The sequence below is a fragment of the Procambarus clarkii genome, chromosome 17, assembly GCF_040958095.1.
Source record: "Procambarus clarkii isolate CNS0578487 chromosome 17, FALCON_Pclarkii_2.0, whole genome shotgun sequence".
NCBI lineage: Eukaryota > Metazoa > Arthropoda > Malacostraca > Decapoda > Cambaridae > Procambarus > Procambarus clarkii.
In genome coordinates this window covers 40,771,741-40,794,786 of record NC_091166.1, presented here as the reverse complement: position 1 = coordinate 40,794,786, position 23,046 = coordinate 40,771,741, and the positions used below count along the sequence as shown (strand labels likewise).

At 45.5% G+C, this 23,046-nt stretch overlaps 1 protein-coding gene across 1 annotated transcript; it reads right to left on the bottom strand.

The window, feature by feature from the left end:
• Nucleotides 1–837: 837 nt before the first annotated feature.
• Nucleotides 838–9,826, bottom strand: LOC138365666 (uncharacterized). Its single transcript, XM_069326155.1, has 2 exons — nt 9,805–9,826; nt 838–2,051 (listed from the first exon to the last, which is right to left on the bottom strand). The coding sequence occupies exons 1-2, from the start codon at nt 9,824–9,826 to the stop codon at nt 838–840; spliced, it is 1,236 nt and encodes a 411-aa protein (XP_069182256.1).
• Between the last annotated feature and the right edge of the window lie 13,220 nt (nt 9,827–23,046).

The window sequence follows — 23,046 nt, the reverse complement described above, 5'->3', positions numbered from 1 at the left end:
CACCAGCTTCTGGCAGTTAGTTTACCTTCTCATAGTTTAGCTTCCTTCAGTTTACCTTCCCACAGCCCAATCGTTTAATGATCTCAAATTTTTTCAAGAGTTTTATTTTTGATCTCTGAATAACTGTTTCCCCCTTTACCGCGACTATGAACTCTGAAAGGACAAGTTTGTTTTCCTTTGCACTGACATGTTCTAGATATTAATAAGAGAGAGTTTCATCTGATTTATTTGGGAGAGGAGAGGGAGACTTTCTTTATACAAGTGTGCTGAGGTAATTATACTAGAATGTCCTTTTGAAGTGTTGAGCCGCGCTTTGTTGCGTGGTGTAATTGCTTGCTGGTGTGGGAGCTTTGATTGCATATATTCAGTATAGCTGTTAGTTCGTTATTTCGATCGATGGTATGTGTCAGAGAGAGAGAGAGAGAGAGAGAGAGAGAGAGAGAGAGATAGAGAGAGAGAGAGAGAGAGAGAGAGAGAGAGAGAGAGACAGAGAGAGAGAGAGAGAGAGAGAGAGAGAGAGAGAGATCAGTCTCTGGTGGCACAATGGATACACACACTCACCCCGCTCCTAGCTACGGAATCGGTCTGGGGTTCGAGTTTTGGTGAGAGGAGTGGATTGCCTGGGCGTCATTTCTTGAACTGTTCGACCCCTATTCTCCCAGAAGTAATTGGATACCAGGTTGTTAACCGATTGGCGGGTCATGTTCCAGGGAAAACCAATAGGGTAAGGCTTACAATGTAGAGCGACGGTCTGGCTTCATGCGGGTCGGCGTTCAATCCCCGACGGTTCACAAGTGGTTAGGCATCATTCCTTTCCCTCCGTACCATCCCATATCCTTATCCTGACTCCTTCCAAGTGCTATATAGGCGTAATGGCTTGGTGCTTTCTCTTGGTAGTTCCCGATTGGTTGAGACTGGCGGCTGTCTGGACGGAGGCTCAGCCGTCGTAGGTTCAGCCGTCAGAGGTTCAGCCGTCGTAGGTTCAGCCGTCAGAGGTTCAGCCGTCGTAGGTTCAGCCGTCAGAGGTTCAGCCGTCGGAGGTTCAGCCGTCGTAGGTTCAGCCGTCAGAGGTTCAGCCGTCGTAGGTTCAGCCGTCAGAGGTTCAGCCGTCAGAGGTTCAGCCGTCGTAGGTTCAGCCGTCAGAGGTTCAGCCGTCGTAGGTTCAGCCGTCAGAGGTTCAGCCGTCGGAGGTTCAGCCGTCGTAGGTTCAGCCGTCAGAGGTTCAGCCGTCGTAGGTTCAGCCGTCAGAGGTTCAGCCGTCAGAGGTTCAGCCGTCGTAGGTTCAGCCGTCAGAGGTTCAGCCGTCAGAGGTTCAGCCGTCGTAGGTTCAGCCGTCAGAGGTTCAGCCGTCAGAGGTTCAGCCGTCAGAGGTTCAGCCGTCAGAGGTTCAGCCGTCAGAGGTTCAGCCGTCGTAGGTTCAGCCGTCAGAGGTTCAGCCGTCAGAGGTTCAGCCGTCAGAGGTTCAGCCGTCGGAGGTTCAGCCGTCGTAGGCTCAGCCGTCGTAGGTTCAGCCGTCAGAGGTTCAGCCGTCAGAGGTTCAGCCGTCAGAGGTTCAGCCGTCGGAGGTTCAGCCGTCGTAGGCTCAGCCGTCGTAGGTTCAGCCGTCGTAGGTTCAGCCGTCAGAGGTTCAGCCGTCAGAGGTTCAGCCGGCAGAGGCTCAGCCGTCAGAGGTTCAGCCGTCAGAGGTTCAGCCGTCAGAGGTTCAGCCGTCGTAGGTTCAGCCGTCAGAGGTTCAGCCGTCAGAGGTTCAGCCGTCAGAGGTTCAGCCGTCGTAGGTTCAGCCGTCAGAGGTTCAGCCGTCGGAGGTTCAGCCGTCGTAGGCTCAGCCGTCGTAGGTTCAGCCGTCGTAGGTTCAGCCGTCAGAGGTTCAGCCGTCAGAGGTTCAGCCGGCAGAGGCTCAGCCGTCAGAGGTTCAGCCGTCAGAGGTTCAGCCGTCAGAGGTTCAGCCGGCAGAGGCTCAGCCGTCGGAGGTTCAGCCGTCAGAGGTTCAGCCGGCAGAGGCTCAGCCGTCGGAGGTTCAGCCGTCGGAACTGCGACGGACCGCGTCAGTCCTATTTGTGTGTTGTTTAACAAGCGTAAAATGGTTATTCATTGATTTTCATTATTTAATAAATGTCAATACCTTTGATGTGTATGGCAATGCGTGCATGTATGTACATATATATGTGTAGAAACATGCATGTATGTATATATACATATGCCCGATGTCACAGGACATATGGACACGTGACTAAAAAAAATGCAAAACTAACCACAGTGAAAATGGAAATGATTGTTAGTGACCTCGTCCAGTGACCTCGTCCAGTGACCTCGTTCAGTGACGGAGCCAGGCCAACTACTGAGCCTCCCCAGGATACAAGCCCACAACAGTTGACTAACTACCAATTCACTGCGAGCTAAACAGACATCAGATGAAAGGAATCGTGCCCAACCATTTCTGTCCTTGCAGGGATTGCACCTTGAGTCCCTTAGTGGTGAGCTGAAGACGTAGACCACTAAATATACAGTATATTAATTTTGGGGACAGTTTGTGTGTGTGTGTGTGTGTACTCACCTAGTTGTACTCACCTAGTTGTGTCTGCAGGATCGAGCATTGACTCTTGGATCCCGCCTTTCGAGCATCGGTTGTTTACAGCAATGACTCCTGTCCTATTTCCCTATCATACCTGGTTTTAAAATTATGAATAGTATTTGCTTCCACAACCTGTTCCTGAAGTGCATTCCATTTCCCCACTACTCTCACGCTAAAAGAAAACTTCCTAACATCTCTGTGACTCATCTGAGTTTCAAGCTTCCATCCATGTCCTCTCGTTCTGTTACTATTCCGTGTGAACATTTCGTCTATGTCCACTCTGTCAATTCCTCTGAGTATCTTATACGTTCCTATCATGTCCCCCCTCTCCCTTCTTCTTTCTAGTGTCGTAAGGCACAGTTCCCTCAGGCGCTCTTCATACCCCATCCCTCGTAGCTCTGGGACGAGTCTCGTTGCAAACCTCTGAACCTTTTCCAGTTTCATTATATGCTTCTTCAGATGGGGACTCCATGATGAGGCGGCATACTCTAAGACTGGCCTTACGTAGGCAGTGTAAAGCGCCCTAAATGCCTCCTTACTTAGGTTTCTGAATGATGTTCTAACTTTTGCCAGTGTAGAGTATGCTGCTGTCGTTATCCTATTAATATGTGCCTCAGGAGATAGATTAGGTGTTACGTCCACCCCCAGGTCTCTTTCACGCGTCGTTACAGGTAGGCTGTTCCCCTTCATTGTGTACTGTCCCTTTGGTCTCCTATCTCCTAGTCCCATTTCCATAACTTTACATTTGCTCGTGTTGAATTCTAGTAGCCATTTCTCTGACCATCTCTGCAATCTGTTCAGGTCCTCTTGGAGGATCCTGCAATCCTCATCTGTCACAACTCTTCTCATCAACTTTGCATCATCCGCAAACATCGACATGTAGGACTCTACGCCTGTAAACATGTCGTTAACATATACAAGAAATAGAATTGGTCCCAGCACCGATCCTTGTGGTACTCCACTTGTTACTGTTCGCCAGTCCGACTTCTCGCCCCTTACCGTAACTCTTTGGCTCCTTCCTGTTAGGTAGTTCCTTATCCATTCTAGGACCTTTCCCCCCACCCCCGCCTGCCTCTCGAGCTTGAACAGCAGTCTCATGTGCGGTACTGTATCAAAGGCTTTTTGGCAGTCCAGAAATATGCAGTCTGCCCAACCATCTCTGTCCTGTCTTATCCTCGTTATTTTATCATTGAATTCCAGAAGGTTTGTTAGGCACGATTTCCCTGTCCAGAACCCATGTTGATGTTTGTTCACAAACCTAATGTTCTCCAGGTGTGCAACCAGTCGCAGCCTAATTATTCTTACCAGTATTTTACAGGGGATGCTTGTCAGTGATACAGGTCTGTAGTTAAGTGCCTCCTCCCTATCTCCTTTCTTGAAGATCGGCACGACATTTGCCTTCTTCCAGCAACTGGGCAATTCTCCTGACATAAGTGACTCATTAAAGATCATTGCCAGAGGCACGCTGAGGGCCTGTGCTGCTTCTTTTAGTATCCACGGTGATACTTTGTCTGGTCCAACTGCTTTAGTTGCATCTAGAGTTGTCAACTGTTTCATTACCTCCTCTGCTGTCACCTCTATATCTGATAGTCTTTCATCTAGGGTAACCCCTTCCAACAATGGGAGCTGCTCAGGCTCGGTAGTGAACACTCCATGGAAACTGGCATTCAGTGCCTCGCAGATTTCCTTGTCACTTTCAGTATATGCCCCCTCTGTCTTCCTTAGTCTTGTCACTTGGTCGTTCACCGACATTTTTCTTCTTATATGACTGTGTAGTAACTTAGGTTGTTTTTTCGCTTTGATTGCAATATCGTTCTCATAGTCCCTTTCCGATGTTCGTCTTATGTTAATGTAATCGTTCCTAGCTCTGTTGTATCTGATCCTGTTGTCCTCTGTTCTTTGTCTTCTGTACTTCCTCCACTCCCGTCTGCTGGCCATTTTTGCTTCCTGACACTGTCTATTAAACCATGGGTTATTATATTCCTTCTTATTTTTTCCCTTTACCGTTGGTATAAATCTCTCTTCGGCCTCCTGGCATTTCTGTATGACTAGGTCCATCATATCTTGGACTGTTTTTCCTCTAATTTCTTCCTCCCACTGCACTTCACCCAGATAGTACCTTATCCTCATATAGTCCCCTTTCCTGTAGTCAGCTCTCCTTTCCCAGATCTCTTGTCCCATGGTCATAAGTTTGAATTCCATCATGTAGTCAAAGACTAGGACACAATGGTCACTGGCCCCTAGAGGTATTTCATGCTCTAAATTCTCGATATCTTCTACGTTCTGGGTGAAAATCAGGTCTAATAGGCTCGGTGCATCTCCTCCTCTTTCCCTTGTGTCTTCCTTCACATGTTGTGTCAGGAAATTCCTGTCTATAACATCTACTAATTTTGCTCCCCACGTTTCGTCCCCTCCATGGGGATTCCTTGATTCCCAATTTATCTCTCCATGATTTAGGTCCCCCATGATCAGCAGCTTCGCTCTCATTCTGTGGGCTAGTGTTGCTGCCTTCTGCAGTTCATCTATACATGCTTTGTTGTTGTCATCATACTCCTGCCTGGGTCTTCTACTGTTTGGTGGGGGATTGTAGATTACCAGGATCACAATCTTCCTCCCATCTACTGTCAGAGTTCCATGTATGAAGCTTGTGCACTCATTGGTAACTCGATTTCCCAGGTCTTCAAACTTCCATTTCCGCTTTATCAGGAGTGCTACTTCCCCTCCCTGTCTCTGTGTCCTCTCTTTTCGTATCACCTGGTACCCTTCAGGAAAGATTGCATCTGAGATCATGTCATTAATTTTAGTTTCCACAATTGCAACTATGTCAGGATCTGCTTCACTCACTCTTTCTTTTATCTCTTCTGCTTTATTAGATACCCCATCAGCATTGGTGTACCAAACCTTGAGATTCTTCATGGAAACTCTTGTACCAGAGTTCTCCCTTTCTCTGGGGGTCTGGGGGGATCTGGGGGATGTCTGGGGGGTGACTGGGGGCAGAGGGGATCTGGGGGATCTGGGGGGTGTCTGGGGGATGACTGGGGGCGGGGAGGGTCCGGGGGATGTCCGGGGGGATCCGGGGGGTGTCTGGGGGGGTCCGGGGGGTGTATGGGGGGTGAAAGAGTTCAGGAGGGGGGTGTTCAGAAAGAGTGCTTGGGGGGCTACTGGGGGCTGGGCTTCTAGGAAGGTAGGTAGGAGGGTCTGGGGTAGGGCCTGGGTAGGTAGGTCTGGAGTAGGAAGGGCATACTGGGTCTGAAGATTAGGGAGGGCATAGAGGGATTGGGAGATAGCGTAAGGTTGGGAGACAGATAGAGGTTGAGAGGTTGGGAGGGGGAAGGATAGAGGGGGTGGGGGGGACCTCCCACCTCCCTCGCAAGGGTGGGGGGTCACATGGAAGGAGAGGGGATGAGGAGGGGTGAGGGCTGGGTAGGCTTTGGGTGTTGAGGGGATGAGGTCTGGGTGGGTTCTTGGGGTTGAGGGGATGAGGTCTGGATGGGTTTTGGGGGTTGAGGGGATGAGAGCTGGGTGGGTTTTGGGGGTTGAGGGGATGAGGGCTGGACGGGTTTTGGGGGCTGAGGTGATGAGGGGGTCCTTGGAATGTGGGATGAATTTGACTCCAGTGGGGTCAGAGGGGTCAAGGGATGTGCTGGGGAGATAAGCAGGGGCGGCTGATTTGGGGAAGGGGTGACCTGAGAAGCACGTGTGAGCTGGTTAGCATGGGGTGGTTTAGCACTGGGGTGTGTAGCTGCGCTCAAATGGGAAGAGTCGTACTGTTGTTTGCTTGCTCTGTGGGCAATCTGTTCCTCCTTCGTCATGAATTTGTCAATAAATACGTTGTAGTAATTTTCGCTACCTCTGAGTAGGTGTTTGTGATGCAGTATGTAATCCACTGCCTCTTCGTTAGTGAACTGTACCAGGACAGGTCGTTTCCTGTTACAGTTGTATGGTCCAATGCGTCGGTGGACTTGCACCTCATTCCCTGCCATCTGGGCTCTCATGTCTCTCAAGATCCCCTGTAGTTCCAAATCCTCAATCTCCATCCTTTCCTGCCTCGATGGTGCCCTGGCTTCAAGTAATCCATGGATTATGATTGTCCTCTTTCTCAGTTCAGGGTCATGCTGGTGGCCCTCTCCCTGGCTGACCCCCACCCCTCCTACACCCGCTACTCCACCTACTACTACTCCCCCTTCCCCTGCCAAGCTTCCCTTATTCCTGCCAAATTCATTAGTAAGCCTAGATATTTCTCCTTGCCATTCTACCCTGCTCTTCCTGATTTCCTCTTGAATATAATCCATAAACTCTTGTTTGAGTCTTTGAACCTCGCCCTGTATCTTATTAAAGACTTCACTTTTAATCCCCTGGATTAGATCACCTATCCAAACATCCCTCTTCTCTACAAATTTCCCAATCATCTTCTCCACAAACCTATCTTCTTCCTCAATCATAATACTGTTGGACCTAGACACCCTTCCTGACCTAGTCATTGCTATAATGCAACCTTACCCACTGGGGTTCCAAGTATCTTACTGTCCTGCTAACACAATAGGTGAGTGAATCTCCAAGCGTCGTCCCACGTGGTGGTAGAAGGTTGCTGCCGGGGTGAGGTCACGCGGTCAGAGGTCGGTGAGGTCTGCTCCACACTGCCACAATACTTCCTCAACTATTTTGAATTACGCTATTTAAACTGTTTTTCTTCACTACCTTATGGCTCTGGCCAAAACTCAAGGTTTTTTCATTCACTTGTACACACTTTTTCACTTCGAAGTTGCCTGATTACCCCTCCCACTCCACTAGTGAACCAGGAGCTCCCAACTCCAGGAGCTGTGTGTGTGTGTGTGTGTGTGTGTGTGTGTGTGTGTGTGTGTGATTGTGGTGATGCTGGGGAGATGATGCGTGTTGCAAATGACCCCTTTCATCTCCCGTGCGATGCTCCCACTGCTCTTCCCTCTGCATGCAACTGTGCAATCAACCTGCAACTTTAGAACTGTGCCCCGCCTTCTGCACAAGTCAGGTGTGTTGTAAAGTAGACAGAGATCATGGCTCCTCTGATCGCTTGTATTATTATTACTATTATTACTATTTTCTACCACAGACGTTATCTTGAGGTTATCTTGAGATGATTTCGGGGCTTCTTAGTGTCCCCGCGGAGTGGTCCTCGACCAGGCCTCCACCCCCAGGAAGCAGCCCGTGACAGCTGACTAACACCCAGGTACCTATTTACTGCTACGTGGCCACACATTTACAATGCTAACCAGCATATATACATTTTCTTCTGTGAGGTGATGATAGTCTACTGGATCCCAATTTCTACTCTACCTCTCATGGCCATCCACTTGAACTGGTTGGTACATTGAAGGCTTTGCTTCTTGCAGGCCTGCGTTCGATTCCCTATGATCCAAGGGGTTTAACACATTCCGTTACTCCGTTCTATCCTGTTCTCCTATCCTCTCTAACCGCTATGTCGGCCTATTTCCGTAGACTTTTCGTTGTTAATTGACTATATTTTGCTTCATTAAACAAAAATTATGTATGTAAGAAAAAAAGAACATATCATAGGTCTATGACTGCAATCTTCAATGATGAGGTATTATACCAAATATATATGATATAAACACTTTAACATCTAATGTGCACTATTGCATTATTATACTCAGCAATTGTAGTGGGAATTATAATGTTGTTAACATCGCTGTCATTATATTGTACGACGTGTTGACGGAGGGTGTTGACTGTTAGGCAACATGTGCCGAGGTCTAGGTCAACTCTGTGCACTCTCTGTAATCACTGTGCACTCCCGCTCACAAGACGAGTGAGGGATGCACAATAGGCTACCTCTCCGGGTAGAACCGGGCCGCTGGGGATGTTAAGCCCCGAAATCATCTCAAAATCACTCAAGATACCTCTCACAATATGAGTATAAGATGCACAATCAACTAACTCCCCCCCCCCTCAGAATATGAGTATGGAGCGTGCAATATATAAGACCCAGTACACCTATCCAACGGCACGGGAGACATCTCCCGTCACGCAGGGTGCAGTTGCACCTCCACAGATCTCCAGTATCAGCTCTTGATACTGGTAATGGCTCAAAAGGGCCACCACTTACGGGCTATTCATGCCCGTGCCACTTCTTCGGTGGCTTAATCTTTATCAATCAATCTTATCCAACGGGCTCACCATAGCCCGTGCTACTTGGAAACTTTTTGTGTTCCAAGTAGCGAATCTTAAACAACAACAACAACAACAGTACTCCCTTTATGACAAAAATGACGAATTTGCAAATTGCATTTTTGAACGATTTTAGTAAACCAAAAAAAAAGTTAGGAAACCTTGATAGAGAAATCGAGTATTTCCACATTTACTCGTGAGTATAGGAATTCCCAGAGGGATATATCCATGCTGCAGAGTAAGGAGTTCCCAGAGGGATATATCCATCTTGCAGATGGATGAATGATAGCATGGGGGGGGGGATGTATCTTGAACGGATGTCATATTTCCGACTGTCTTGAGTTGAGGTATTTTCTCGTAACACTGGCGGGGAGGTAGGGAAAGGATGGAGGGAGGTAGGGATATATATATATATATATATATATATATATATATATATATATATATATATATATATATATATATATATATATATATACATACACAACATATGTATTTATGTTTCAGCATCACACACTGTCATTAGTGTTAGGTGAATTGTTTTTCTGCAACAAAATTGAAACAAAATCCTTTTTTTCGAGGGGTAAATTCCCAAATTCATTCTCCCATACAAACTGGCTTTACGAATTACCCTTTTCACACGAAAAAATACCTCTCTATATATTCAAAATATTACAGTCAGGACAAAAATAGTAAACTAATTTGATGAATTAAATTCTGTCTATATAATGGGTAATTCATTGTTTTTTTGAAAGGCAAATAGACGAATGATTAAATTACAGGAATTATAGTTTTTTGGGGGGATATAATTTGATATTTTCATTATCATTAGTAATTTATGTAAATATTTTGTTTATATTACGATTATTATTAATAGTAAAGAGAGTAATATTATTATTATGGGAAAAAATTCGCTAGGACTGTATAAGTGGGATAAATTTTAGCTTTCAGTCCTCGTCGAGGCCACTAGAGACGTGGCCCTCAGGTAAATTCAGGTAATTCCGTTTTTTATACCGTATTTATAATATACCTCATCTCATTTTCTACACTCCCTATTTTCTACTTGCCTGGCCTTTCTGCCAGTCCCATTTTCTAATCGCTGCGTTTTCTTCGAGGCCCCACATTTTCTTGTATCGTACCCGCCCGTTTTCTACTCTGCCCATTTTCTTCTCGCTTAATTTTTCTACGTATCCCGTTTTCTTTTCGCCGCGTTTTCTATAAATAGAATGACGTGAGGCGCAGCGTCCGTTGTTGGGGACAAAACTGGTTAACTTTGCTTGACGCGACCCGGGGACTTATTGGGCCTCGGAGGATAAGACAATTACAAAGTTTTTAATGTTATTTATTGTGTCGCTTGGCTTGGGGACGGTGTTTGGGGAAGGCGGGAGATGATGGAGGGTAAGGAGAGAGAGAGAGAGAGAGAGAGAGAGAGAGAGAGAGAGAGAGAGAGAGAGAGAGAGAGAGAGAGAGAGAGAGAGAGAGAGAGAGAGAGAGAGAGTATTGTCTTTACATTCTATACGCCCTTTTCCTGCCGTATATCATTCACTTGGGCACTAGGAGACTCGAACCACCGACCCCACGAATGTGTGAGGCAGAAGCTCTGTCACTGTACTATAGACAGCCACAATTGGAATGGTTAGGACACATTTCAGAGACAACAATCCGCTGCCCAACTGAAATTTTATACTATCTAGTTTTCCTGCGGGTCACTAATTATTATGTATTTAGTATTTAAGGTCAATTAACACAAATCAGGTCAAACAGACTAACTACCCTGGTTAAAAAAAACACCATTCAAGAGGAAAAAAACAAACTCAGGGCAAACAAACTCATAAGGTAGGTCAAACAAAAACACCACCAACCAGGTCAAACAAAAACACCACCAACCAGGTCAAACAAAAACACCACCAACCAGATCAAACAAACACACCACCACCCAGATCAAACAAACACACCACCACCCAGATCAAACAAAAACACCACCAACCAGATCAAACAAACACACCACCACCAACCAGATCAAACAAACACACCACCAGCCAGGTCAAACAAAAACACCACCAACCAGTGGGAAAGTGGAGCTAGGAACTAGTAATAGAGTAAGTGAATAACATTGCAAGCCGGAAGAAAGCAGAAATTCCCTTAGGATATTACAGGCACATAATCAGTGTATAAATCAAGTAACTGGCAACCAGTGACATCCTGGTTGCCCATCCTGCCCCCGACCTGGGACAAACAACGGTCAACTGGACGGTCCCAAGACGACCATATTTTCTCCACAAGGCGATAAGTACCCCCACATAAACTTGAACAAATAAACATATGTAATATTATAAATATACTGGATACATATTATATATACATACATATAATACTTAAATATATGCATATATTATTATAACATCACAAACCCAACATGGAGGTGTGTGGAGGCTGCCTTAAGTCACTTCGGAAGAGTGTTGTAGGCATTGTATGTAACATTTGTAACATAAGGTTTCACCTGAGTTGTACAGGATTACCTACACAATATGCAAACCGGGAAGGTAACTACTGGATCTGTCAAAGAGACAGACAGTTGTGGGAAAACATCACCAAACTAATGAATAACATTCCTGAAGTACACAGGCTACAATTCACACAAAAACTACCAGAAATATATGCAGAGTATATAAAGACAGCAACGAACTCTGAACACAACCCAGGGACTGAGAAGTTAGAGAGTCAAAGTAGCAATGTAGAAGGGTATAGTGTCGAGGTACACAAAAATGAAGGCAATATTGTAGAGCACACTGGTGATATGAATAAGGAGAGAAAAAATGAGACGAATGAGAACACAAATGAGAAAGACGAAAGCAACAAGGAGAAAGATAAGGGCAATACCGAGAATGAATGCAGAAACGAGAAAGTTGGAACAAAAAACACAGAGGTAGCCAAGTCGTGCACGGGTACAAACAAGAATAATACAATCACAAATGAAAATATTTGCTGGTATTATGCAAAAGGACAGTGTAGATATGGGCCCAGAGGCACGGAATGCTCATTCATGCACCCACGGAAATGCCGAAACTGGTTAGGGAAAGGCAGATGTCGTTTTGATACAGAGTGTAGATATTTTCACCCTAAGCTATGCACACTCTCAGTCAATGAGAGGAAATGCTACGATCTTCACTGCCCCGATTTCCACGTCAGAGGTACACAGCGCCATATAAGAGAAGAAGTCCAACATAATAGCCCTGAAAATTTTTTAGAGGCAGGTACAAACAGAGGGAGAAACAGACAGGCAGAAACGTGGCAGGAGTACGGATGGAGAGGGGGAAATGCCCAAGACTGGACTACAGTTCGTCATCAAGCCCACACATACTACACCCCCCAACTACACAGAGACTACCACACTCCCCAGTATCACTTCCAAAACTGGACAAACCATTGCCACAACAACACACCCTGGGTCAGGGTAGAGAGGAGGGAGAACTACCAAAACCTTCCAGAAGTGACACACAATATGGACAATCATTCATATTTGCAAACATTCAAGGTTTAAAGCCAAAGTCAAGAAATAAAGTTAAGTTCATAAATGGCCTTCTATTAGAGTCAAACTCAATATTTGGGGCATTCACGGAAACTCATACAAAAGATTACATGGATGGTGAAATCTGGATTCCAAATTATAATCTATATAGATGTGATAGAAAAACTAGGTCAAATGGAGGAGTAGGTCTGTATATTAAAGAAGACCTGGTATGCACAGAACTATTAAATTCAACTAATGAGGTGGTAGAGGTACTTGGAATGAAGGTAGAGAAACTAAACCTAATTATTATTCTAATATATAAACCGCCAGATACAACGATTGAGGAATTCACAGAACAGATGCACAAAATAGAGAACATACTTGACAACCTAGCAAACCCAGCTCCAGATATTATCTTTCTTGGAGATTTCAATTTACCGAGTCTAAGATGGAGAACGGCAAACACAAATATCATAGCAGGGAATGACCCGGGAAATAACCAACCACAGGTTAGAGAACTTTTGAGATTCTGTGACAAATTCTCGCTCAATCAACAGATTACAGAACCAACTAGGAACGAAAACACACTAGACTTGTTATTCACAAACAATGATGAACTAATCAGGGATATCACAATCTCAGATACTTCATACTCAGACCATAAGCTCATTGAAGTGCGAACTAGCATAATTAACGGTAGTAGGTCTAAGAGACCCAACAAGCGAGAAGGAATATTCAACCAATTCAATTTCAACAATAAGAGGATCGACTGGGAAAAAATAAATGTAGACCTTGCAACCATTCAATGGGAGACGGTCTTAAGCGACAAAACTCCCACACAGGGAATAGCTCAACTGACAGCTGAAGCTTACAAGGTCTGCTTGAAGCACGTACCTGTGAGGAGGGGCAGAAAGAGGACCACTCTAGAAAGAGAACGGAGACGACTGTACAGGAGAAGGAAAAAAATAACGGAAATGCTTCGGCAGACACAACTATCACAAGCAAGGAAAACAAGCCTAAGCAGGGAGATTGAGGAAATAGAACAAACGTTGAAGCGATCATATGAGTCTGAGGAAATGGAATTGGAACAGAAAGCTATACAAGAGATAAGGAAAAATCCGAAATATTTTTTCACATACGCAAAATCAAAATCCAAAACCTCGACCAGTATTGGACCGTTAATTACAAATGAAGGTACGTACACAGAGGACAACAAAGAGATTAGTGAAATTCTAAGAAGCCAGTATGAGGCTATGTTTAGCACACCAATAAACAACATGAAAGTTGATGACCCAGACAGCTTCTTTATGAATGACATTCAAGCTGCAGATAATATAACGGATATTACCACAAACTCGGAAGACTTTGAAAGAGAAATTGATAATATGCCTATGCGCTCAGCTCCTGGGCCTGACTCATGGAATTCAATATTCATAAAGAAATGTAAAGTACCAGTAGCGAGAGCACTCAGCGTAATATGGAGAAAGAGCCTGGATACAGGGGAGATACCAGCAGCACTTAAATCTGCAGATATAGCTCCGTTGCACAAGGGGGGGAGTAAAGCCTTGGCAAAAAATTATAGGCCAGTTGCACTAACATCACACATAATAAAAGTGTTTGAAAGAGTGATTAGGAATCAAATTTCTAGTTTTATGGAAAACAATGAATTGCACAATCCAGGACAACATGGATTTAGAGCGGGAAGATCCTGTCTGTCACAGTTACTCAACCACTATGACAAAATCACAGAAGCCCTAGAAGAAAAGCAAAATGCAGATGTTGTATACACAGACTTTGCAAAGGCGTTCGACAAATGTGACCATGGGGTGATAGCTCACAAAATGAGGTCAATGGGAATAACTGGAAAAGTAGGACGCTGGATACTCAATTTCCTGTCGAACAGAACACAAAGAGTAACAGTCAATCAGATAAAATCGAGTCCAAGCGATGTTAAAAGCTCTGTACCTCAAGGTACAGTCCTTGCACCGCTACTGTTCCTTATTCTCATATCTGATATAGACAAAAATACACGCCACAGCTTCGTGTCGTCCTTTGCAGATGACACAAAAATCAGCATGAAAATTACCTCTGCTGAAGACATTGAAAAACTACAAGCAGATGTCAACAAAGTTTTTGATTGGGCAGCAGAAAATAACATGATGTTTAACAGTGATAAATTTCAGGTACTCAGGTACGGCAAAAATGAGGATCTGAAACATAATACAGGGTACAAAACACAATCGAATCTTCCCATAGTAGGAAAACAGCATGTCAAGGATTTGGGAATAATGATGTCCGACGATCTAACGTTTAGGGAGCATAACCAAGCAAATATTGCGTCAGCCAGAAAAATGATCGGATGGATTACGAGAACTTTCAAATCCAGGGATCCCATCACAATGGTTGTACTCTTCAAGTCACTTGTGCTGTCCCGTCTCGAGTACTGCTCAGTACTCACTTCCCCCTTCAGAGCAGGAGAGATTGCTGAAATAGAGGGAATACAGAGAACATATACGGCACGCATAGACGAGATAAAACACCTAAATTATTGGGATCGTCTCAAAGCTCTCCAAATGTACTCTCTAGAAAGGAGACGAGAGAGATACCAAATAATATACACCTGGAAAATACTGGAGGGTCAGGTCCCAAATCTACACAGTAAAATAACAACGTACTGGAGTGAACGATATGGAAGAAAATGCAAGATTGAACCTGTGAAGAGCAGAGGTGTCATAGGCACAATCAGAGAGCACTGTATAAACATCAGGGGTCCGCGGTTGTTCAACGTCCTCCCAGCGAGCATAAGAAATATTGCCGGAACAACCGTGGACATCTTCAAGAGAAAACTGGACGGTTTTCTAAGAGAAGTTCCGGATCAGCCGGGCTGTGGTGGGTACGTGGCCCTGCGGGCCGCTCCAAGCAACAGCCTGGTGGACCAAACTCTCACAAGTCGAGCCTGGCCTCGGGCCGGGCTTGGGGAGTAGAAGAACTCCCAGAACCCCATCAACCAGGTATCAACCAGGTATCAACCAGATCAAACAAACACACCACCAACCAGATCAAACAAACACACCACCAACCAGATCAAACAAACACACCACCAACCAGATCAAACAAACACACCACCAACCAGATCAAACAAACACACCACCAACCAGATCAAACAAACACACCACCACCCAGATCAAACAAACACACCACCACCCAGATCAAACAAACACACCACCACCCAGATCAAACAAACACACCACCAGCCAGATCAAACAAACACACCACCACCCAGATCAAACAAACACACCACCACCCAGATCAAACAAACACACCACCAACCAGATCAAACAAACACACCACCAACCAGATCAAACAAACACACCACCAACCAGATCAAACAAACACACCACCAACCAGATCAAACAAACACACCACCAACCAGATCAAACAAACACACCACCAACCAGATCAAACAAACACACCACCAACCAGGTCAAACAAAAAAAAACCCAATACTGCCACACATCACTTGGGCTCATCTGTGGAAAACCAGTTTCAATCTGGATCTATAAATATAAGAGTAACGAGGGGAAGGCGGGAGTGCGTGCTACAAGGGTTTTATTGCGAGTTGACCCTCGTTCGATCCCCTGCGTCCCCGCCTAACTTGGGGGAGGGGGGGAGGGGGGTGAAGGGGTCGATGTTCACTTGTCCCCAGGTAACGTTAATTTCACTATTACGTGGAAATTTTGACGTTGTGATCTTTTAGAAAGGCAGTGCGTTAAGTGAGAGAGGGGGGGGGGGGGGGGGGGGGGGCTGGGGGGGGGCGGGGGGGGGGGGCAGGGTTGTATTGTGAGACTTGATGTTTGTTTATTGGGGCAATTTGCCTGTTTGTGCTTGTAGGATCGAGGTCTGAGCTCTTGGTCCCCGCCTTTCTAACCGTCGGTTGTCTAATGTACTGATTCTCGAACTGTTTTCCTCTTATCATGTCTACTGTATATATATATCACACACACACACACACACACACACACACACACACACACACACAGCCTCGTGTGGGGTCTCGGGTCTCTAGGGGGTCTCGTAGCCTGGTGGATAGCGCGCAGGACTCGTAATTCTGTGGCGCGGGTTCGATTCCCGTACGAGGCAGAAACAAATGGGCAAAGTTTCTTTCACCCTAAGTGCCCCTGTTACCTAGCAGTAAATAGGTACCTGGGAGTTAGTCAGCTGTCACGGGCTGCTTCCTGGGATGTGTGTGTGTGGTGTGGGAAAAAAAAAGTAGTTAGTAAACAGTTGATTGACAGTTGAGAGGCGGGCCGAAAGAGCAAAGCTCAACCCCCGCAAAACACAACTAGTAAACACACACACACACACACACGCACACACACACACACACACACACACACACACACACACACACACACACACACATACACACACACACACACACACACACACACACACACACACACACACACACACATACACACACACACATACACACACACACACACACACACACATACACACACACACATACACACACACACACACTCAGGATATAGACTCCATTTTCCTGGATTGCCAGAAAGCTTTTGACACTTTTTTTAACATAAATATGCTGAGAAAACGTGTGAGAAAGACTCACTGCATTGAACTCATAAGAGTTGAACGGCTCAGCATAACCAAATCAGTACTCACAAGGCCTCGCGGCTGAGTGGACAGCGCTCGGGGGTCGTAGTCCTCAGGGGCCCGGGTTCGATTCCCGGCTGAAGCAGAAACAAATGATCAGAGATTCATTCACCAAACGCACCTGTTCACCTAGTAGTAAATAGGTATTTGGAAGTTAGACAACTGCTACGGGCTGTATCCTGGGGGATGTGTGTGTGTGTGTGAGTGTGTCTATCTACCTATCTATCTATGTGTGTGTGTGTGTGTGTGTGCATGCGTGCGTGCGCGTGGTACAAAAGGATGTAGTTGTTGCAACATGATTGCCTCAAGATTTTTGACAAGTAACTGAAAGCAGTGACAATACATCTTCTATATTGCTTTATAATATAGGGAGGGTCAACAAATTCCTTGACTCTCTCTCTCTCTCTCTCTCTCTCTCTCTCTCTCTCTCTCTCTCTCTCTCTCTCTCTCTCTCTCTCTCTCTCTCTCTCTCTCTCTCTCTCTCTCTCTCTCTCTCTCTCTCTCTCTCCTGCCTAACCCCCCCCCATCTCCCCAAAAATAAATTGCATCTCTCTATTATCATAATTACATTTGCACTAGAAAATACTCGCTATTCCCCCATTTCTCTCTCCATAAAAAAATGAGAATTTTTCTCTCATTCAAAAATGGGCAATTAGCCCCCCCCCCTCTCTTCCTCAATTACACCCCCCCCCCCCTCCTCCATGCCCAGGGACACCAATGTGAAGTCATTTTTATTATACCTCGACCTACTCTATATTCCATGTCTCATCTATCTATCTATCTACCTATCTACCTATCTATCTATCTATCTAGTAATCTATATACGTAAAAGAACGCCTTGGGAAGGATCGAAGCCTTTAACACTGCAAGCAACACTAAGGGAACGAGGATGGCACTGTGCCTTCATGCTAAGAGTGAGTGCCTTGATAGGTACAAGTGGAGTGTTGTCAATACATCCCTCAAAATCGCCAAGACGTATATAATCCTATATAGTCCTATATAGTCCTATACGGCTATAGATCAGCTTTTGCAGCAAAATGTTAGTTTCAATTTGTCTCTTAGCTTCTCGATGTATTAAGTGTTCGTAAATATATACAAATATACATAACCTATTAAACATTCATCCATGTATAAACATATTTACGGAAAATGTACACAACTGAGAATGTATATAAATTAGGATCAATAGACAAGAATGTGTATAGTCAAACTCAACGCGACAGTGTTGCCAGCTCGCATGTGGAGGCCACTTGTATACACTTGTGAAGGTTGTTCACGAGGGTAAGAATTGGCATCACTGCTTCAGGAATATTCGCTCGATGAATTTTAATGTTGTTTGTGTGTGTGTGTGTTTGTGTGTGTGTATGTGTGTGTGTGTGTGTGTGTGTGTGTGTGTGTGTGTGTGTGTGTGTGTGTGTGTGTGTGTGTGTGTGTGTGTGTGTGTGTGTGGCCTGTTTGTTGACGCTGAGCTGTTGGTGATGTTGCTGGTACACACACACACACACACACACACACACACACACACACACACACACACACACACACACACACACACACACACACACACACACACACACACACATGAGTTGTGTGGCATGAGTTACGAGGAAAGCCTACGAGTTGTGTGGCATGAGGCATGAGTTACGAGGAAAGGCTGCGGGAAATGCACCTTACGACACTGGAAGACAGAAGAGTAAGGGGAGACATGATCACAACCTACAAAATCCTCAGAGGAATCGACCGGGTAAACAAGGATAAACTATTCAACACTGGTGGGACGCGAACAAGGGGACACAGGTGGAAACTGAGTACTCACATGAGCCACAGAGACGTTAGAAGGAACTTTTTTAGTGTCAGAGTAGTTAACGGATGGAATGCATTAGGCAGTGATGTGGTGGAGGCTGACTCCATACACAGTTTTAAATGTAGATATGATAGAGCCCAGTAGGCTCAGGAATCTGTACACCAGTTGATTGACAGTTGAGAGGCGGGACCAAAGAGCCAGAGCTCAACCCTCGCAAGCACAACCAGGTGAGCATACACTACTGAGTCCTAATATAGTACATATATGTGCTATACGAGGCCTAGGAATATTTATATTTAGGTTTTAGCTCTATTTTCTCCAGACTCTATAACAAGAAAAATAGTAGAAAGATTGCCTTACTGGGGCTCTGTTACTCCATATTGGTACATTGTTACAAACAACACCATCTAAACCTGACGATGGTTTGGGTTGATACCTGGTTGATACCTGGTTGATGGGGTTCTGGGAGTAGTTCTACTCCCCAAGCCCGGCCCGAGACCTGGCTGGACTTGTGAGAGTTGGGTCCATCAGGCTGTGCGACCCGCAGGCCCACAGGGTTGAACAAGCCCATTGGAGGCACACAGCTACAAGCTGTAACATGAAAAAAACACAAAACCAAACAAGGTCCAAATGTATGCAGCAAGGGTCGTCCATGACCTGAGGGGCATGAGCTACAAGGAATGCCTGAGGAAACTGGACCCTTCTCCCACACACGACAGGAGAGAAGCAACACGGAGGGATATGATAACGGCATAAAAGATACTCAGGATAATTTACGAAGCATGCACGAAGCAGTGTCCATAGTGCGCTCATCTATATGTGTCTGCAGGATCGAGCATTGACCTGTGTGGAGCAGCAGAAGTGGTGGTTCAGAATATGGGCTTAGGAGCTGACGATCGACCCCATGGTAGTTAAGTACATCTAGGTGAGTACAAACACAGGTAAAGCAGTACAAGTAATTTCCCTCCGTCAGGAGCAGACACCAGGGCGACCCATTGATCTTCGTCTGCCCTGAAGGAGTCTGCTGCCTCCTGCAGGAGGAGGAGGAGGAGGAGGAGAGAAGGGGAGAAGGAAGTATGGAACAGGAGAGAGGGACCAGGCGAGAAAGGAACGAAGGAAGGAGGTAGAAAAGAAGAGGAATAAGATAGAGAAAAAAGGTTTCCAGCATTAGGTCTATACTAACTTGGGCCACTGCTCTCTCACCAACTTGGGCCACTCCTCTCTCACCAATTTGGGCCACTGCTCTCTCACCAACTTGGGCCACTGCTCTCTCACCAACTTGGGCCACAGCTCAATCACCAACTTGGGCCACTGCTCTCTCACCAACTTGGACCACTCCCTCTCGCCCAACTTGGACCACTGCTCTCTCCCCAACTTGGGCCACTCACCAACTTGGGCCACCTCGGACCTGCGGATCGCTAACTTTGGCAGTAAAATGCGCAGTCAGCGGCAGTCCTAGACGCGTGGAGCTGAGCTGACGAACAGGAAGAGTTTTATGGAGTGTGTCGGTGGGTGTTGGGGGGGTGTGTTGGGGGTATTAGTGGGTGTTGGGGGGTGTTGGGGGTGTTGGGGGGTATTAGTGGGTGTTGGGGGGTGTTGGGGGGTATTAGTGGGTGTTGGGGGGTGTTGGGGGGTATTAGTGAGTGTTGGGGGGTATTAGTGGGTGTTTGGGGGGGTATTAGTGGGTGTTGGGGGGGGGGGTATTATTGGGTGTTGGGGGGTATTAGTGGGTGTTGGGGGGGTATTAGTGGGGGTATTAGTGGGTGTTGGGGGGTATTAGTGGGTGTTGGGGGGTATTAGTGGGTGTTGGGGGGTATTAGTGGGTGTTGGAGGTGTTACTGGGTGTTGGGGGGTATTAGTGGGTGTTGGAGGTGTTACTGGGTGTTGGAGGTGTTACTGGGTGTTGGGTACGTGCTGACGGGTGTTCGAACACCTGTTAAGCCCAAAATGAACGACAGACACATATTTCCTCCATTCGACTTGCCAGGGAGATCAGCTCTCGTGTCGCCTCCTTCCCCTGGGGGATAACAAACACCAAACAAAGGTGCACAAATGAAGTGATTCTGTTACTTTGCTCTCTCCCTCCAGAGGCACTCAGTGGTAGACCCCTTGTTATCTATGGATCTCTGTGGCACCTGTTATCTATGGATCTCTGAGGCACCTGTTATCTATGGATCTCTGTGGCACCTGTTATCTATGGATCTCTGTGGCACCTGTTATCTATGTATCCCTGTGGCACCTGTTATCTATGGATCTCTGTGGCACCTGTTATCTGTGTATTCCTGTGGCACTTGTTATCCATGTATGTCTGTGGCACCTGTTATCTATGTATATCTGTGTCACCTGTTATCTATGGATCTCTGTGGCACCTGTTATCTATGGATCTCTGTGGCACCTGTTATCTATGTATCCCTGTAATAATAATAATAATAATAATAATAATAAATAACTTGACTTATTTGCTAATGCTCTGCCATTTTTTTTTTTTATTTATGAACCTCCCGGTAATTCATATTAAATTCTTTAAGATGAGCGTAATCTCAAGAGCGTTTGAGACTCCAGAATATTTATTAAGAAGAAATTCTCGTAAGAAACTTTCGGTCTGTAGAATTTGATTATGATAGGATTTCTTTCGAACTTTGAGATACCGTAAAAACTTTTTGTGCTGAATACCGCTGACCATTTAAACAAAATGGGAGAGGTCGTATTGATAAAGGAGGAAAACAAGAGTGTGGGGAAGAGAGAGGGAGAGAGAGAGAGAGAGAGAGAGAGAGAGAGAGACAGAGACAGAGAGAGAGAGAGAGAGAGAGAGAGAGAGAGAGAGAGAGAGAGAGAGAGAGAGAGAGAGAGAGAGAGAGAGAGAGAGAGAGAGAGAGAGAGTACATGTGAAGAACACATTCCTGTATTTTTATTGGTCCATGACTTGATTATTGGTTAGAGAAGGAGATTTACAATTTAAACTTATTATTATATGGATAGAACACATTAGATTAGAAGAACAGAAGGCTCTACTCTTTCACATCTCCCCTTTCCAGTTCACCAGACTTTATGTGGGTCTGGCAGATGGAGAGCAAGTCTGAGTCCTTCGGGATACTTCTGGAATTTCTGGAGGGATATGATAACGGTATAAAAGATACTAAAGATAATTTACATCTCTTAAAGGAAATTAATATTTCTTTTGAGAGGTCATTTCGTTACACACTAATGTAACACCAAGATTATATCTAAGATTTCCAGTCTTAAAACACTGTGTCTCTTCAACCTGTTCTCTTACTAAGAACGTCGCTTTTCGCTCGTAGGCGTTACATAAGGCCAAAAATCATCGTATAAGAAAATGAAAGCGGCTGGGAAAAGTGACGTACTGTCCCGTTTTCTGTTTTGGGTCCTCTGGTAGGTTAGGAGAGACCACGTTAAATTGAGCTTTTTCTTGACCTTGAGGTTAAACCTTTGGAGGAACGGGCTGGTATCTTAAGATACATGTATCTTAAAAGATCTTAAGATCTTCTAAGATACATGTCTTGAGTAATTATTGTCCGCCAAGTTTCATCTCTTCAGACACATGTATGACACAAACCAAACCAGTAGTACAACTGGGGCAAATTTCAGATTATTGTCCATTACAATCTTCTTTTAATCCAACAAGCATAGCACTGTCTCTAATTTGTTTCTAGCAGTGACTGGGTAATGTCACTCTTCTATATGGCTGCGACATATTGACCAAGAGCGATATATTGACCAACAGCGGCATATTGACTAACACCGACATATTGACCAACAGCAAGAATAATGCAGGGAAGAATTTCTCCTCGATGATTGGAGGAGAAACCCGTGTATCCTTGTATCTCCGAGTATGGGGGCGATCTTCCGGGGGAATACATCTCTTCAGATTATATAAAAGTCTGCAAGCACCATAAGCATTGGCCAGTGGGGGTATCTGACGGCAGAGTCCGGCGCTATCCCAAGGGGGAAGAATGCAGACAATGCACTTGACAGGATACGCAGCATGCCACATGTCAGTATTGACAGATGCCTCATCGGTCAGATAGCTAGTGCGAGTTTCCAGTCCGTGTTCTCCACTTGACAGGAAGACTGGTGAGGTACTGGGAGTGTGTTGGGGAAGGGTGGTATGATCTAGCTGTTTCAACCTCCAGCTCCCTCTTCCCTCCTGTTGTGTCTTTGTCCGTCCTTGTCCCTGCCTGTCCCTGTTAGGTGTGGCCCCGCCAGGCGTGTCCCACTAGCGGCGTTACAGCCTCACACAAGACCGTCACCTTTGCAAGAGGTCAGCCTTTCAATTGAATCTTAGAAAGGTGG